Source organism: Macrobrachium rosenbergii, chromosome 1, assembly GCF_040412425.1.
Source record: "Macrobrachium rosenbergii isolate ZJJX-2024 chromosome 1, ASM4041242v1, whole genome shotgun sequence".
Classification (NCBI taxonomy): domain Eukaryota; kingdom Metazoa; phylum Arthropoda; class Malacostraca; order Decapoda; family Palaemonidae; genus Macrobrachium; species Macrobrachium rosenbergii.
The window spans coordinates 33,148,381-33,166,509 of NC_089741.1; the positions used below are offsets into that span (position 1 = coordinate 33,148,381).

General features: G+C 40.1%; 2 protein-coding genes across 2 annotated transcripts; both read right to left on the reverse strand.

Annotated features, from left to right (window-relative positions):
- Positions 1-3,548: 3,548 nt before the first annotated feature.
- LOC136840053 (uncharacterized) lies at positions 3,549-5,191 on the reverse strand. The gene is made up of 2 exons (XM_067106379.1): positions 4,837-5,191; positions 3,549-4,738 (listed from the first exon to the last, which is right to left on the reverse strand). The coding sequence occupies exons 1-2, from the start codon at positions 5,189-5,191 to the stop codon at positions 3,549-3,551; spliced, it is 1,545 nt and encodes a 514-aa protein (XP_066962480.1).
- Positions 5,192-5,436: 245 nt separating this feature from the next.
- LOC136847449 (serine-rich adhesin for platelets-like) lies at positions 5,437-17,460 on the reverse strand. Its single transcript, XM_067119197.1, has 2 exons — positions 17,409-17,460; positions 5,437-17,093 (listed from the first exon to the last, which is right to left on the reverse strand). Exons 1-2 carry the CDS (start codon positions 17,428-17,430, stop codon positions 5,437-5,439), a joined length of 11,679 nt encoding a protein of 3,892 aa, XP_066975298.1. The 5' UTR covers positions 17,431-17,460.
- Positions 17,461-18,129: the final 669 nt, after the last annotated feature.

The window sequence follows — 18,129 nt, forward strand, 5'->3', positions numbered from 1 at the left end:
ACTGTTTCGTCGATTCTTTCAAAAAATGCCAAATTCAAGGGCTAATTAAGTCCTCTACTCTGCCCTAAAATGGAAGACTGCAGTTTCTGCAAAAATACAAAACTGAGAAAAATGGTAGATACTCCCTTGCCTTACTACTGATTCTACAAATACTGCAAATGGGACCCACTTAATAAAGCATTGAAGAATCATTCTGAAACTGCAGTAACTTATGTATTAGTGTTCCACGAGCCCAATAGGTGGCATATCTTAATTCCGAAAATTTTGCAGATACTGCAGTTTTCTATTTTGGGGCAGATTGTATGCAAGACCTTGTTCAAATCTACGTTTTAGGTGAATAAAACAATTTCCGAGGAATTTCAGTATCAATTTCATTCACGAACCTAAAAAAAAAAAAACTACTACAAAAAGGGCTGCAGCTTCACAGGTTACGGGATTTCAAATGCATGATTTACCCCGTGATCTAATGTTGTTAAAACTATCTATTAAGGTAATAATGATTTGTTAGCTTTTTCTTTACAAGTTTCTCTCATTGAGGTGTAAATGCATTAGTGTTCTTTTGTCTATTGGTTTGTTTAGAACCATTCTGAGTTTACACAGCTTTCATTAAAGTAATTCAATAGGATATGCAACAGCCTAACAGTCGGTTACTGGGTAGCAATATTAAGCCGTACATGAGATATCACTGTACAAAAATGGTGTAGTATACTTAACATGATTTCAATAGGCGAGATGTGTTTCTTGTGTCTCCGAGATATCTTAGCTGCTATCTTCTAAATGCAATAATTTTTCTATACATTACAAAGCAGTTTCTAATACCTTTTCCAAGTTAGCAGATATCAGTGACCTCTACGGGTCTTCATAGGTGTTACCGAGTTTATCCCGTTATTGTCCTGGTTCATAAACTAGGTCCTACAGCTTCCTACCTAGATCAGGACCTATATTTTTATATACACAAAAACATTCTCTATAAGTTTTTACAGTTGTAGAAGAAACAAAAAGATGAATCATATTGCCACAAGACCTGTCACGTCTCGTCCAAGTTGTTCAAGGGAGCAAAGAATTTAAAGACAAATTTTGCATAGTGACTGGGCACAGGTACATAAGATGCAAATTTGCAACAGCCTTACCCTAACCTCGAACAGGCGAGTGTTAGAGCTGCTCTGGCGGCGACAAGATTTGATCGAATGCTGGCGACAAGATCTTTCAGTGACAAGATTTTTCAAAAAAGATCTCTCAAGATTTTTCAAAAGTCTCTGATCTCTTCACAGAGATGCTGGGCCTCACACAACACAGAGGCATGGCAACAGCCAAGGAATCAGAGCAGAAGATTTCTACGTCCCGCTGAGCTGGCGTTTGCATAATACTGGAAGCAACTTGTGATATATAAAGGCAAACGCGCCTTTGCGGCACTCAAGTGGATGTTCAGGCACTAAACGTTCATCAATGGTAATTTTTTTTATCTGCAAAGAGCAACCAGATTTTCTGGACAGCGGCACTCATATGCAGTAAATGTGCCTCGCTGTCGAACTTCTCAGTTCCAGAGGTCCTTTATTCATCACACCATTGGACAGTGGAACTGCCTCTCAGAGGATGTCATGCAACTGGAACTTCAGAAGTTCAAGAGAAAATGCAACGCATTACTGCCCTAATATTATTCTTCTTGCATTTGAATACATTTTTATCTATTTATTAATTTTTTCTTTTTAATAAGTGGGATCTCTTCTTTTCGTATTTCCCTTTACGTCCTCTTACTTCTTCCTAGTGAACACCATATTCCTTGGAAGCCTGAAATTCAAGGTAATGGCCCCAGTGGCCTTGTTCCATATGAATGGGTTTCATCTATTGAATAATAATAATAATAATAATAATAATAATAATAATAATAATAATAATAATAATAATAATAATAATAATAATAATAATACTATCCACGACTTATTCTATAACTCAGTACAAATCATTAATTGAGGACAGGAGCGAAAACTTCCTTTCATACAAATTGGCAATAATCTGTCAAAACACAATCTTGAGCATGATAAAACGATTATTCATCTTCAGCTGAGAGTTGTTCTGACTCGCTCTGACTCACAGTTGTCAGAGCTTCTGTTAACTGACTCGTTGCCAAAGACAGGAGTGACTCAGCCTTTTCAACCTGGTTTGCGGCACTTTCTAATTCTGCCACAATCATCTGAGAAACTAAAGAGAATGCCACGGATGCTCTCTTCTCTGTCACAGGAGCATTGGGTCTGTTCTCTAGCGCTGGTTCTTCTTCTTCTTCAGATTCCTGGCTGCCAACGATGGTCTCTGCAATGTCGACCGCTGCGTCTGCACCTGACAGTGTCTCTGGCTCGTCGACTTCAGCGACGACAACTTCCACATCGAATGCCTCTGTCACTTCGTCTGAGGTCTCCACTTCACCAATACCTCGGCGCGAATCCTGATTTACGTCTGCACTGGCTTTTTTTACTTCAATGTCCATGGCAAGGACATTCTTAGTAGGCGTTGGTGTTCTAGATTCCTTCGTAAAGGAACCAAAGTATTTCATGATGCCGGTTGGCGTTGGTGTCCTAGACACTTTTGTCAGAGCGTCAAAGTACCTCATGATTCCAGTAGGAGTTGGTGTCCTTGATTCCTCAGTAATTGCACTCAAGTACTTATTGATTCCAGAAGGGGTTGGAGTCCTAGATTCCTTAGAAATATCTTCAAAATATCTATTTTTACTCCAGATTTACTGGAAGCAGGTTCATCTACACTAACATGGTTAACTTGAGGCAAAGCAATTGATTCTGCTGAATCCAGTCCAGTACTGGGAGACTTTTGATCCATGTCATCATTCATAAGGCTGTATTTTACTGTACCGATTAAGGTTTCAGAATTGTCGTCACTGTTAGTCATAATAACTGCTTCTGTTATGTTAATTACAGAAAAATTTTCAGAGGATTTTGATGTTTCGTTTTCCATATCTCTCTTCGCACTATGTTCTGATGACATTTCAGGTGGCTCTGCTTCATTTCCACTTCCACTTGCATGTCTCAAGTCAATGATGCCTGTAGCATCAGTATCCAAAAAATCTGGATCTCCATCATTCACAGAAATTCCGCTTTCTATTTCTGTGTTTGTTGCAGTTAGAACTCTTAAATTTAATGCTTCTACTGCAGTAATCTTATCAGCGACATCTCTCATTAATGATCCTTGTTCTCTGATATCACCTGCTCTGGCAGATATCTCTTTGACTTCAGTCACAATCTGATGCACTGTTTCTGTATTATCACTGGCAGAATTGGCATGGAAAGATTTACTATGTTGACTACTTCTGTAGGGGGTTTCACCCCACTCAAATTCCTTATCAGCGGCAGTCATGCCAATCAGTTCCTCAGTGTTGATTCCTGTCTCAGTACTAGACTGGAGGGTTACAGAGAAATCCTCACCATTCACCCTGTGACTCATTTCCGCTCCATTGCTGACGTCATTGGTACGCAAAAATTTGTTTTGGTGAACATTTTTGTAGAAGGTATTCGACCTCTCCAATTCATCTTCTGTAGAAGTTATGCTGAATAATTCTTGGTGTCGATTTCAGTGCCAGCGTTAGACGTGTCAGTTAAGGTGAAATCATCATCATCATCATCTGACGCTTGCAACTTATATGATGAACCTATGGATGATGATGCACTATCACTGCTAAGTTTTCTATGCAGATTCTCTGAAGAAGGCATTTCATCTGTTTCAAGAGCTTCAGCAACTGGCTCTACCTGATCTGAGTGAGAAGCAGATGCAACATTGATGTATGCTGTTTTGGATATTGCAATTATTAGATCCTCAATATCACTGCCCACAGAACTGCAGATACTTGACACACTTGCCCTTCTGTCGTTGTCAAAAGGGATAGCTCCAGAATCATCACCTAAAGCGTTGATATGGTCATCTCTCTCCATGTCAGATGTAGTGACTGTGTTCTCCATTGCAATTTCTACTGAGTTCATAATATCATCCCTTCCACTGGGAGCTTCTTCTTCAATGAGTGACAGGTTAGGATCATCATTCTGTGACAAATATGCCTCGTTAAAGAAAGGAATGGGTTCAGAACCTACGCTCACATCAGAGTACTTTCGGGAGCTCTCTAAGTTCGTTTCCTCAGCACCCGTCGACTCTAGGTCCATTCTTTCTTCGTCAGCTGCATCGATACCTACAGATTCTTCAAAATCACTCACTGCATCAACTTCACTTGCGAAAATAATTTCCGTGTCATCAACGCTCTCTGAATCTAAAGTATCTGTGGGGGTAAAAACTCCATCACTGCGCAAAGCTTTCGCTGCATATCTCCTGTAAGCAACCTTATCGATAAACCTACTTTCAATTCTGCCAAGATCTGGAGTCCTTGTACCAATAGCATCAATGTCAGGAGTGCCTGATGTAATATTCTCAACCTCAACAACATCGGCAAACATAGCACTCACGTCAATGGTCTCCCCATCATCACCGCCTTCAGGAACTTCTACACTCAATACCTCAACTCTGTTGCCTTCTATGACATCTAAATCCAGAGCATTTGCAAATACCGTTGCAACTTCAATATCTTCCAGATCAAGAAGGTCGGCTTCAGCAACCCCTTCATCATCAACTTCTACATCATTGGTGCCAAGTCTATATGATGCTGCATCTGCAATGTATATATCAGTTCCTATTTCCACTGATTCATCATCAATACTTGTTCCAGTAATTTCAGCTTTAGCAATCTCTGCAGCAAGGAAAGGTCACCAGCGTTTCTGTGATACACTTCTATGCTGATACTGTCTTCAAAAAAATCTGTATTGTCTCCTGTCGTCTCCTCGTCACTGTTATCACTGAGGTTTCCAGCAGAGATGGGAAGCATATCTGCGACATCTACTTGAGCACTTGCAATGCCGATGCCATCAACGTCATTTGTACTGGTATTTCCTGCATCTGTGTCTTCAGTTTTTGGTTCGTCCATTTCAAGCTCCACCTTGAAAGAGCTGTCCACGATTTCAATTCCATCAGTGTATTGAATGTCAGCTGTGTCTACACCTAACATTTCTTCAGTAAGCTCCACCTTGAAAGAGCTGTCCATGATTACAATTCCATCAGTGTACTGAGTGTCAGCTATGTCTATACCTGACGTTTCTTCAATACCGAGTTCGGTGCCAACAGCAACATTTGAAATGTTACTCATGCCTATGGTTTGGTTAACGGATAAAAATTCATTTTCATTTGCGCCGCTTCCAGTGGCTACTGCCTTCCCAGAGCAATTGTCATTCCCTAAAATCCTGTCTTCGCTATCCAGTGAAACACCTTGATAAGTACCGTGGCTGTCTCTTTCAGTTGTATTTATATTTATTTCTTTGGTGGTAATGTTATCTTTATTCATAGTGAGTTCACTGTGAGAAATATCCTCGTGAGCAGAAAACGCACTGGTATCTAAATCAGCATCGTCATCCAGGTCCTTATTACTGCAACTTGTTCTGGCCTCATTTCCATCAGTTTCAGACTTTCGTCGAAACTTGCTTCGTCAGCTTCTGAAATGACATTGACTTCTCTGTCAGATTCCTCAGTTTGACACACAAAGTCAGTTGCCTCAACTGTGTTAAAAACAAGGTGATCTGATGTTACTGTACTAATAGCTGCTTCAGTCTGGGGTGGCACATCATCAATGACTTGGTTAACAAATGTTTCTTCACTGTAGCTGGCACACAGCTCTCTTGGACATAAACTATCATTGTCACTCAGCACAAGATCATCTAAATAATCTGAATCAATAGCCTCAACAGAATCATTTTCCAGAAGATTTGTACCTTCAGTAACTTCGGTAGCACTGAAATGAACATTTTCATCTTCCTTACCTTCTGTTTGAGAGATTGTTTCATCTAGCACACTGAATACATCTGTGTCGTTTGGACTCTGTGGCTGCATTTCTTTGATTTCTGATTTATCTGACATATCTGTGATTATTCCTCTTTCGCCTAATTCATCTACTTCAGATTCCTTGTTCACAAATTCATCATGATCTGTACCATTATTCGCTGTTGATTGGATTTTTGTTACACCGTGCCCATGATCACTAGGTTGTACTAACTCTGGAGTACCAGACTCTGTTCTCCCAGACACTACTTTTTCCTTACTGGGTTCACTTGCCAGAAGATTAAAGCCAGCCGCTATTCTTTTAACATAACCAATGTCATCAGACTCTGGAACCTCAGGGGTGCAATTGCGAGATTTTTGCTCGTTGGAGTCTGATCCTATCAGAGATTTATCTTTTTTCTCTGTGAACTTCGCCTCTCGAAATACAGACTCCAAGAAGCTGTGTTTAGTTGAATACTGCTCATTGGGAGAGCTGTCTTCCGACTGAATAATTTCAGTACTACTTTGCAGATCCGAGTCATTTCCTAGACATTCGTTCACTTCTTGGCCAGCACCACAAAAATAAGCTGGATAGAGCTGGTCTGAATTCAGTTCATCCAGTACTGACACGTTTGTCTCTGAAGGTTGTGTCATCTGTATTTCTGAATTCATTTGTGAACTCGTTTCCAAAGTTTGTGATTCAAAAGACTCCGATATAACTTCATATGAATTTTCCCACTCTTTGTCCACAGAGGTTATATTAGTTTCATCTGAATGATTATGATCTTGTTCAGAAGAATGTTGACTGCTGTGTTCATAGTCCACTGAACCTTGGATACCTACGGATAACAGAAGAGAGTTGTGGCTGTCTACTGCTGATGCTGGCATTATGTTAGACTTTAATTCAGCAGACTGTTTGTCCTTAAAACCTGAACTGATGATAGAGACTTCCAGCACTGCTGCCTCAGAATCCTTATAATAATTTTTTACCAATCGATCTTCCGCGTTTTTCGGCATTGTAGAGTTTTCATCAAATGGTTGTGACTGTATTTCATCTTTTGGTACCTCAGGAATTTCTGCAGGTCCTCCTGTTTCATTGTCTGCTGGTATTTTTATCTTCACATTATCACTGGATGCTGAAGTACTCTTCGTTACCTCATGTGTATCAACTCTTTCGGACACTGATCTTGCAGGACTAATATTCCGAACTTTTTCCTTATTCAGTTCTTTTACCAGTCTGGTGAAGCTAGAAGCAATTCTCCTAACATAACCAATTCTTTCAGACTGAGATTCTGACACCAATGAGCCTTTTGTACTAGGTGCAAGACTGTGAGACTCTGATTTTTCAATTTCATCTTTCATCAAAGTGTCATCTTCTCTTGTTAATGCTGTGCTGTTTTTTGGCCTGACATTGTCAGAGATAACTTGTGGTTCTGAGTTATCAGTCATAGAATCCGCTGCTTCTTTACCAGCATCACTTGAATCAACAGAATATGTCTGATTCAGACCTAGTTCAGATTGCTCTGTGAAGTTTGCTTCAGAGTGGTGCAACTTTTGCATTTCTGAATCCACTTTAAATGATCCATCAGCCTGTAATTCATTAGATGTTGATGTAAGGTTCACTGAACTTGTTACTTCTGTGTCCTCAAATGTTAATGCAACCTCCTCTAAATCAGTATCACGGATTTCAGACTGTTGTAGACTATGTTCTGCATCCACTGTAGCTAGCACACCAAGAGAGAACAAAGCATGATGAGAGCCATCACTAAATTTCATTTCAGATGTTGTGTCTTCAAAATCAGAAGTACTGAGATCTGGAATCTTTGGTTCAGGCGTTATTTCCACATTGTTCTCTGATACGAGAGCATTCATTTCGCTATAACCTGGTTTTGAAACTGATATGTTTTCTACTAGGAGCATCTCATCTGCAACGTCAACAACACTGCCATTTCCATCTGAGGATTCCATTTCAACAATGTCTAAATCAACCGAATCATAATTTGGTGGTTTTCGGTCATCAGATGCATCTACTGTGGAAAAACTAGTGTCCTGTTCTTCTGAGTCTGAAACAAAATTTTCACTGAATTCATCTTTATCAGATATTGCTCCCTCATGCTCTGTTAAATCTTTCTCAGCCAGTATTGCCAGTTTGGGAGAAATTTCATTTTCAGATCTTGTAACTGAGACATGTGTCTCCTCAGAATCTGTACCCACTGATTCTTGCAAATATTGTTCACTCAAATCTTTTGGTGGTGGAGATTTTTGACTGTCAGTTTCAGTCACTGCTGTACCCTCATCAAAATCATTCACCTCAGAAGGACTTATGATAGATTCTAACCCAAGAAAACTATTGCCATCAACAGTAGTTCCTGCTGTAAGTATTTCATCAGTTAACATTCTCATTTCAGATGAACTGATTTCGTAGGATCCTTGTACTAGTGGTTCTTGTGCAAGTGTAACTTGGTCATCCTGAGTTTTCTGTTCAATGGATTCTTTATCACCAGATTTCTGATGCCAGTCCTCTTCCTCAGAGAACTTTGTGTCTTGAAAAGTTGCAAGATTGACATTCAAGTTTTGCTTATATTCATCAACAGGTTTTGCTTCTGCATTTGTCTCATCAGAATTTGCCCTTGGTAAACCCTCAGCATCTGAGTCTTGTAACATTGAACTTACATCTGTTGCTAAACCAAAATCTGAATAAGTTTCACTTGGTTCCTCTTGTTTAATGTAGGGCTTGTCAAAATTGTCATTACTCTCTAGATCCAGTTCAGAAAGTGCCATCCCAAGAGGCTCAAAATCTTGAAAGTGTGTTTCAAGTGTTTCAATGGACGTTGTGAATTTAGGAGCACTTTCTATATCAGACTTTTGTGCCGTCATATCAGTTACCTGCGATTCAATAACAAAAGAATCTACCTGTATTTCATATATATCTTCAGGATTTGAATCTGTTTTTTCCAAAGCAAGCTCTATTTCTGAATCTGGTTCTGACACATTATGGTTACTTAATAAGTCTGAATCCGAATATATTTCGTTGGATTTTAACTGATATGTTACACCTGACTCACTAAAATGTATATCATTGCCCTCTGGTTCAGTTAAATCCTGGCCATACAGAATTCTGGAATGTACAATGGGCTCCTCAGAGGATTCTGTCAACAGCATATCCTGAATATCTGAAATCTCTGACTTATCTTCTGAGAGTTTCTCATCATTTGCTAATATTAATTCATCACAGGGCTCCACTAAATCTAAATTTAAGTGGTCCTCGTCTGGCGATTTTGACTTGAGAGCTTCTTGCATATCAGTCTCCAGGGTAGCCGAGGCATCTTTCAACAATGCATTGGGCTGAGCTGGATAGATCTCCTCCAGTTTTAACTCGTATAAATCTTTGTCATCAACTTCAGCTGGTGAATCATGTAATGCATGTGATTCAAAATGAAAAGCCTTTTCAGTGCCTGGGTGGTCTTGGTCTTCTTCATCTGAAAACTGAGACTCCAAGGAATCTGATTCGCTAGATTTTAGCTCTGTAATTTCTTGTTCATCTAAAATGTTTTGTTCAGATGATCCAGGCATAGATACGGACTCCAGTAAAACTTGACCGTCTGATATTTGTACTTCAGATTCATGTTCTTTGTTTGATAAGCTTTTTTCAGTTGAAACCTTCACCACATCTGTATCCTTACCTATTTTCTCAAGCAATGAAAATCCCTCATCAGACTTTTCTAATTCAGAGGACCCTAGAATGGGCAACTCTGAATTACCAGTAACTTCAAATTCAGACTGATTCATTACGAAAGCATCACCTTCTCCTGACACAGGGTCAGTTTTCTCTTCATTATCTTTGGCCTCTACTTTTAATTCAGATTGACATTCCTCATCACATTCTGATTCTTTCAAGTCTTGTCCCTCAACAGCATCCATTTCAGGATATATTATTTCATCAAATTGTTTGCATGCATCACCTGACATATCTATTTCAGAACCATTAGGTTCATCAGTTTGCAGAGTAGAAGCTGGATTATATGATTTGTCTAGATTTGATAAATTAGTTAAATACTGATAAGGTACAATTGGTGAATCAGAAGGGTCTTGACTCGTTAAAGCTGGTACTTTTGTCTGTATTGACTCATCTAATTTTACGTCAGCAATTTCAAGCCCAGGTAAATCTTGGTCATTTGGTTCATGGCTCTCTTTTAGATCAGGCGCAGATCTTTGCGTACGGGAAATGTCTGATGGAAGTCCACTGGAAATTATTTGACCATTGTCCAACTGCAACAAGGTGTGGCCATCAGGGAGTTCAGCCTTTTGCATTTGCAAGCCTTTTTCAAGCCAAGGTAAATCTTGATCATTTGGTTCATGGCTCTCTTCTTGATCAGGTGCAGATCTCTGAGTATGGGAAATGTCTGATGAAAGTCCACTAGAAATTATTTGACCATTGTCCAACTGTAACAAGGTGTGGGCATGAGGGAGTTCGGTCTTCTGCATTTGCAAGTCTTTTTCAAGCCAAGGTAAATCTTTGTCATTTAGTTCATGACTCTCTTCTTGATCAGGTGCAGATCTCTGAGTACAGGAAATGTCTGATGGAAGTCCACTGGAAATTATTTGACCATTGTCCAACTGTAACAAGGTGTGGCCATCAGGGAGTTTGGCCTTTTGCAGTTGCAAGTCTTTTTCAAGCCATGGTAAATCTTGATCATTTAGTTCATGACTCTCTTCTTGATCAGGTGCAGATCTTTGAGTACAGGAAATGTCTGATGGAAGTTCACTGGAAATTATTTGACCATTGCCCAACTGTAACAAGGTGTGGCCATGAGGGAGTTCAGCCTTTTGCAATTGCAAGTCTTTTTCATGCCAAGGTAAATCTTGATCATTTAGTTCATGACTCTCTTCTTGATCAGGTGCAGATCTTTGAGTACAGGAAATGTCTGATGGAAGTCCACTGGAAATTATTTGACCATTGCCCAACTGTAACAAGGTGTGGCCATGAGGGAGTTCGGCCTTTTGCAATTGCAAGTCTTTTTCATGCCAAGGTAAATCTTGATCATTTAGTTCATGACTCTCTTCTTGATCAGGTGCAGATCTTTGAGTACAGGAAATGTCTGATGGAAGTCCACTGGAAATTATTTGACCATTGTCCAACTGCAACAAGGTGTGGCCATCAGGGAGTTTGGCCTTTTGCAGTTGCAAGTCTTTTTCAAGCCATGGTAAATCTTTGTCATTTAGTTCATGACTCTCTTCTTGATCAGGTGCAGATCTCTGAGTACAGGAAATGTCTGATGGAAGTCCACTGGAAATTATTTGACCATTGTCCAACTGCAACAAGGTGTGGCCATCAGGGAGTTTGGCCTTTTGCAGTTGCAAGTCTTTTTCAAGCCAAGGTAAATCTTTGTCATTTAGTTCATGACTCTCTTCTTGATCAGGTGCAGATCTTTGAGTACGGGAAATATCTGGTGGAAGTCCACTGGAAATTATTTGACCACTGTCTAACTGCAACAAGGTGTGGCCATCAGGGAGTTCGGCCTTTTGCATTTGCGATTCTTTTTCATAATCTGCTTTCGAATCAAGCAAGTCTAGTTTAAACACAACTTGATTTTGTGAAGCTGCTACCACATATGAACTTAGTTCACTGGGTACTGGCACAGGCAGATCTTGTTCATCTATAAACTCTTGTTTAGAAAATTCTGAATCACTGAAGTCTGCTTTAGCAATGTATTCATCTGAAGCTTCTCTGAAGGATGAATCAATGTCTGACACTGATGTCTCCATTTCTCTTTCCTCTCTTATTTTTTCTATTTTTTCTTTAAGAGACTCAGGATCAAAAGAATTCTGTGGATGAGACACCTCAGGTTCTGCTACTGACCTTGGAAGTTCTATTGCTGATTTTGGCTGTTCCACAAACTGTTCGTCTGAAGTTTCCTGTTCAAGTGGACTTAACTTCTCAAGAGAATCTATTTCATTTACTTCTTGATCTCCTAAGCCATTTTCAAAAGAATCCACTTCCGGATCAACTTCATTGTATGAAACCATGGCCTCACGAGAACTCGATACTGACAAAGGCAAATCTTGGTACTCAGAAAAACCCTTCTTTGGAAAATCTATTTGGTTAGATTCTGTTTCTTCTTTGTATTGTTTATCTAATTCCTCCTCAACGTCTGACATTGATTTCTGGTCCCCTATTTCACCTGTTGCTTCCTCTTCTGTGTCAGAATCAGAGGACTCCAGTTCAGGATGAACTTGGTCAGAAGAACTCTGTGAATCAGAAAATTCAGACTCAGTCTCTGACCTTGTAACTTCTAGCACGGACTTTGGTTTCTCTTTAAACAAACCCAACTCATCAGGATCTGGGTGTGGCAGCATTTTGTCCAAAGAAAGTTCTAACACTGATTCACTTGCCTCTGGCTTTTCCAGCTCATTTTCACTGGGCACTGAAGTCAGTAAATCTCGATCTTCGGACACCAGTCTAGAAATATCTACATTGTCAAATTCAGATTCTTCTAATTCTGATGCCCCATAACTGTGTAATGTTTTGATATCCTCTTCCTTACTTACATCTTTCTCTTCTAAAGATTCAGAACTATCGGACTCCAGTTCGAGTTGATCTTTGTCAGAACTTGTTGACTGAGAAAGTTCCAATTCAGTCTCTGTTTCTGAATGCTCTGTTGAAGATTTCTGTTTCTGTGTAAGGTCTTTATCTGAAGCACTTATTTCTAATTCATCTTCCTCATTTAAAGAACTTGTCTCACTGGATTCTGACGTTTCCAAAGTACTTTCATATAACACTTCTAGATCAAAAGAAACCGGTTTTGATACAGCATTGTCCAAAGCCACTGTCTCATAAGTAGTGGCTTCACTGGATTCTAAAATGCTAGACTCTTGGCCATCAGACACTTCCTCTATAGTAAACTCAAGATCACTATTATCAGATTCTCCTGTGTTCTCCATATCCAATAGCTCTTCACTGGATAACAATGTAATGACAGACTCTGATTTTTTCACAATTCTTTCATCATCCTTTGCATGTGGGGCTTGGTCTGAAGAATCTGGAAATTGAAAAGAATAAGGCTCAGATTCCTGTACATTGTTGTCATCCAAAGTTTCCTTTTCCTGCAAGCTTATCTCATCATCACTAGAATGCAGCACAGTTCGGTCACCTGAAAGATACGTCTCTAACGCACCTGATGCACTTAATTCTAACTTTTCAGACTCTTGCAGCCCACTTTCATACAATGCTGTAGATTCAGAGGAATCTTGCTCTGACGCGGCTTCCTCATCAGCACCCAAACGCTGCAAGGTTTGGTCATCTGAAAGATACGTCTCTAAAGCATCTGATGCGCTTGATTCTGACTTTTCAGACTCTTGCAGCCCACTTTCATGCAATGCTGCAGATTCAGAGGAATCTTGCTCTGACACGACTTCCTCATCAACACCCAAATGCTGCAAGGTTTGGTCATCTGAAAGATATGTCTCTAAAGCACCTGATGCACTTGATTCTGACTTTTGAGACTCTTTCAGTCCACTTTCATGCAATGCTGTACGTTCAGAGGAATCTAGCTCTGACACAGCTTCCTCATCAGCACCCAAACGCTGCAAGGTTTGGTCATCTGAAAGATACGTCTCTAAAGCACCTGATGCACTTGATTCTGACTTTTCAGACTCTTTCAATCCACTTTCATGCAATGCTGCAGATTCAGAGAAATCTTGCTCTGACACAGCTTCTTCATCATCACTAGAATGCAGCGCAGTTCGGTCACCTGAAAGATATGTCTCTAACGCACCTGATGCACTTAATTCTGACTTTTCAGACTCTTGCAGCCCACTTTCATGCAATGCTGCAGATTCAGAGGAATCTAGCTCTGACACAGCTTCCTCATCACCACCCAAACACTGCAAGATTTGGTCATCCGAAAGATATGTCTCTAAAGCACCTGATGTGCTTGATTCTGACTTTTCAGACTCTTGCAGCCCACTTTCATGCAATGCTGTAGATTCAGAGGAATCTAGCTCTGACACGACTTCCTCATCAACACCCAAATGCTGCAAGGTTTGGTCATCTGAAAGATATGTCTCTAAAGCACCTGATGCACTTGATTCTGACTTTTGAGACTCTTTCAGTCCACTTTCATAAAATGCTGTAGGTTCAGAGGAATCTAGCTCTGACACAGCTTCCTCATCAGCACCCAAACGCTGCAAGGTTTGGTCATCTGAAAGATATGTCTCTAAAGCACCTGATGTGCTTGATTCTGACTTTTCAGACTCTTGCAGCCCACTTTCATGCAATGCTGTAGATTCAGAGGAATCTTGCTCTGACACGGCTTCCTCATCAGCACCCAAACGCTGCAAGGTTTGGTCATCTGAAAGATATGTCTCTAAAGCACCTGATGCACTTGATTCTGACTTTTCAGACTCTTTCAGGCCACTTTCATGCAATGCTGTAGATTCAGAGAAATCTAGCTCTGACACGACTTCCTCATCAGCACCCAAACGCTGCAAGGTTTGGTCATCTGAAAGATATGTCTCTAAAGCACCTGATGCACTTGATTCTGACTTTTCAGACTCTTTCAGGCCACTTTCATGCAATGCTATAGATTCAGAGAAATCTAGCTCTGACACGACTTCCTCATCAGCACCCAAACGCTGCAAGGTTTGGTCATCTGAAAGATACGTCTCTAACGTACCTGATGTGCTTGATTCTGACTTTTCAGACTCTTTCAGCCCACTTTCACGCAATGCTGTAGGTTCAGAGGAAACTAGCTCTGACGCAGCTTCCTCATCAGCAGCCGAACGCTGCAAGGTTTGGTCATTTGAATGATACGTCTCTAAAGCACCTGATGCGCTTGATTCCGACTTTTCAGACTCTTTCAGCCCATTTTCATGCAATGCTGTAGGTTCAGAGGAATCTAGCTCTGACACAGCTTCACCTCGTGGAATTTCAACTTCGTACAAACTCTGATCACTTGGCAGTTGACTGGACAAATCTGGGTATTTATTAATCTCATTTACGAGAGAATTAAAACTGCTAAAACTGGATTTTTCTTCAAACGTTTGTTCCAATGGTTCTGTGCTCGGTGATACAGTGATAGCAGGTACTGCATTTTCATCTTGCTTCTCATCAACTAGTTTTATGCCAAATGATCCAAAATCTCCAGATCCCAGTTCTCTTTGAGTTTCATCAGAAGCTTGTAAATGGGAAGGTTTCTCTTCCTTAGGTGATAGTTCATTATTCTGCACAGGCTGAAACTCTGATGACTCATTTTCACTAGGGCTTGAATTTTGAACTGATTCAGAAATATTCATCTCTACAGCATCATCTGCTAATTTTTGCTTTTCAAAATCAGTTTCAGGTAAATGTTTTGGGTCAACTAAATGTAAATTGGACACAGCTTCTGCATGAGAAACCATTACTTCACATTCACTGGATTCAGCAGGTTCTGAAAAAGTCTGATCTTGGCACCTGGGCATCTCCTCTTCAGACACATCAGAATCACTGTATTCTGATTCCTCTGAGTTTTGTTCATCAGATGGCTCTTTTTGGGGTACAGGTGCAATTACTGAATCTGATATTTTCAATTCTCCTCCATCTTTTTCCTCAGATAATGAAAAATCAACATCTACTTCTTGTTGAGCTTGGTCATAATTTTCATGATGAGAAGGTTCACCTTCACTACTTGGCTTTATCAATTCTTGAACTGGCTTGGGTTTTTGTAGGTACAGATCATCTGAACTTCTCTTTCCATAAGGATGCAATTCATCAACATCTGGCTTTATTGTGGATTGGTCCTTAAACTCTTGCTCCTCCAACTGCTTTTCATTTAATGTTCTTGAGTCAGATAATATTGGTTTCGTCATAGACTCAGTCTCTGCAACTGATTCACTTGGCCCTGACAGAGATGTACCATAGAAGGCAGATACCTCTTCCAGCACTTCTGAATTATCAGTTTCTGAATCTCCAGTGTACTGCTTCTCTGGGGCTTCTGTGGTTAATGCTTCATCCACTGGCCCTGAGTTGTCATCAGCTTTCTCATCTCCTTCAATTTCAGAATACCTAAAATCACCCTGCTCCTCTTCTGGTTTACCTTGGTCGGATGATTTAATGTGAGATAAATCCTCTGGGTGTGCTTTCTTGACCAATGTTTCCATCTCTGATGAACCCTGTTCATTAGGTTCTTTCTCCAGCAGATACATTATCTCCTTCCCTCTTGGTTGCAAATCCTCTTCGCTTGATCTTAAGTCTGAAAAGCCTTGCAAATGAACTGTTTCTGTTTCAGGAGAACTTACTTCAGAGTTGTCTGATGCTGAGATCTTTTGATCTAAAAGGAGTGTTTGAGAAGTCACTCCAACACCTGGTTTCAACATCTGAAAATCATTATCACTGGGTTCTGATTCTAAAAGATAACTATTGTCAAAAGATTCCACATCAGTACTTTCTTCTCTGACAGAATCTGATCTGAAGGGAGTGGTATCTTCTGTTCTTGATATATGAAAATCTTGGCTATCCTGTACTGGTTCTGTACGACCTTCACTTACTGGCTGATGCTCGTTGATACGTTCAACATCATGATCTGACGTGGTTAAACTTTCCTCTTCAAACTCTGAAGGAAATAGCTGTGATTGATTTGAAGCCGACTCTACCAGGACTTGATTGCCTGTATGGTGGTCAAGAGGAGCAAACTCTACAGGTTCACTACTAGCAATATTGAGATCAATTTCCTTCCAGTTACTGGTGCTGTAATCATCAGCTGCTGGTTGTTCCATGTGTCTAGACTCATGCTCATTATAATATACCTCATGCTTTGAATCACCTGGAATGGGTGGCTTAACCGATTTTTCTGTGACTTCATCAGAAGTGTTGGCATCTAACTTAGCTGATCCATAACTGATGTCTATTTCGTTTTGTTCAGCTTTTTCTGGACTATCACGAGAAAGGCTGACACGAGAGGTGGTTGTCTCTGAATCTTCCTCAACGTTTGTTTCATAGATACGTATTCTCTCTTCCCTCCCCAAAAATTCTGGAGAGCAGGCGTCTAACTTAGCCACTCCATCATCTATGTCTTTTATTTCACTTTTTTCAACACTTTCCAAAGTTTCGCGGGAGAGGTTGACACGGGACGTGACTATCTCAAAAGTACCTTTGTCTGCTTCCGTTTTATGTTCATCAATACTTACTCTTTCTCCACCCTCTGTAGCCTTGACAGCTCTGTCTGCATAGGCTTCGAAAGTTTCCACCACGTCAGCCATTCCTGGAAGATTGGACCGTCATTAGATAATTAGTAACATACAAAGAGACTTCAAATTATACTAGGAAAAGGTACAGAAACAAAAAACTTGAAGAGAGGTCAAGGGAATATGAAACCAAGAGTTACTGCCTGCTTTACTCCAATATTTAGCTAGGCCACCCCCTTTGCAGAGCTCCTAGACACATCAAAGAACTTAAACCTTACATCTAAACTTAAATACTACTGTATTATATCAAGAATCCAATAGACCACTACATGGAAGACAAATATGATTCACACCTCCGTATCAAATTAACTTACAGGTACAACAGCCCTTACCTGACAGATCTCTCTGCTTCATCTGTCTGTGAAACAGGCAGCTATTGTTCCTGTGGCCTAAAGAAAAATAGGATATGATTTCAGTTTTGCTTCCTTATTTAAAGGTTTACAGAACCAACATGGCATTCAGATTTGTACAGCAAGATATACCACTGAGGTTTAGGATTATATAACCCAAACTCAGTCAACTAACTTGGTAAATATGATAAAACCACATCTTGGAAAACGACAAGATAGTTGTGTCACTACTGAAAAGAAGCACGAAGCTTTGAGAATGCAAGACTCTAGTAATCAAACTTAGCAAACATAAAAAGACCATGCTTTTGAAGACTAAACAATAGTTGATTAGATAGTTTAAGGAACTCTAAACGACAGCTGAGTCCACTTTGAGTTGGGGCTACGAAGTCATGAGACTATTTGTGGTAACAATATGGAAATAGTTTAGTTTTCCAAGACATGGTCTCGTTATCCTCTCAGAGCAGTTGTTATCCTTTATGTGTTCTTATTTTTCACTTGAAAATAATGAAGAAATGTTATTTATTAGCTGTTGAAACCATGATAACCTACTATACTGCGTCTCTTCCTTCTTTACTCTAACGTTCACAGAATAACTCGCGTGAGGAATCAGAGAGAACATCAAATTATCAGCCATTGCTCCCTTGAAGGTTACCCCTGGTATGCTCATGTTATCAGCCAATCCTCCATTGAAGGTTACCCCAGG

Excerpts from the sequence above, each read along its gene's own strand:
- LOC136840053 (XM_067106379.1), bottom strand. The coding sequence starts at position 5,191 with ATGAGTAACATTTCAAATGTTGCTGTTGGCACCGAACTCGGTATTGAA. Across the intron at positions 4,739-4,836 it reads TGGAAACCTCAGTGATAACA|AGATTGCTAAAGCTGAAATT; the intron begins GTGACGAGGAGA and ends TCCTTGCTGCAG.
- LOC136847449 (XM_067119197.1), bottom strand. The coding sequence starts at position 17,430 with ATGAAGCAGAGAGATCTGTCAG. Across the intron at positions 17,094-17,408 it reads GAAGCAGAGAGATCTGTCAG|GAATGGCTGACGTGGTGGAA; the intron begins GTAAGGGCTGTT and ends CCAATCTTCCAG.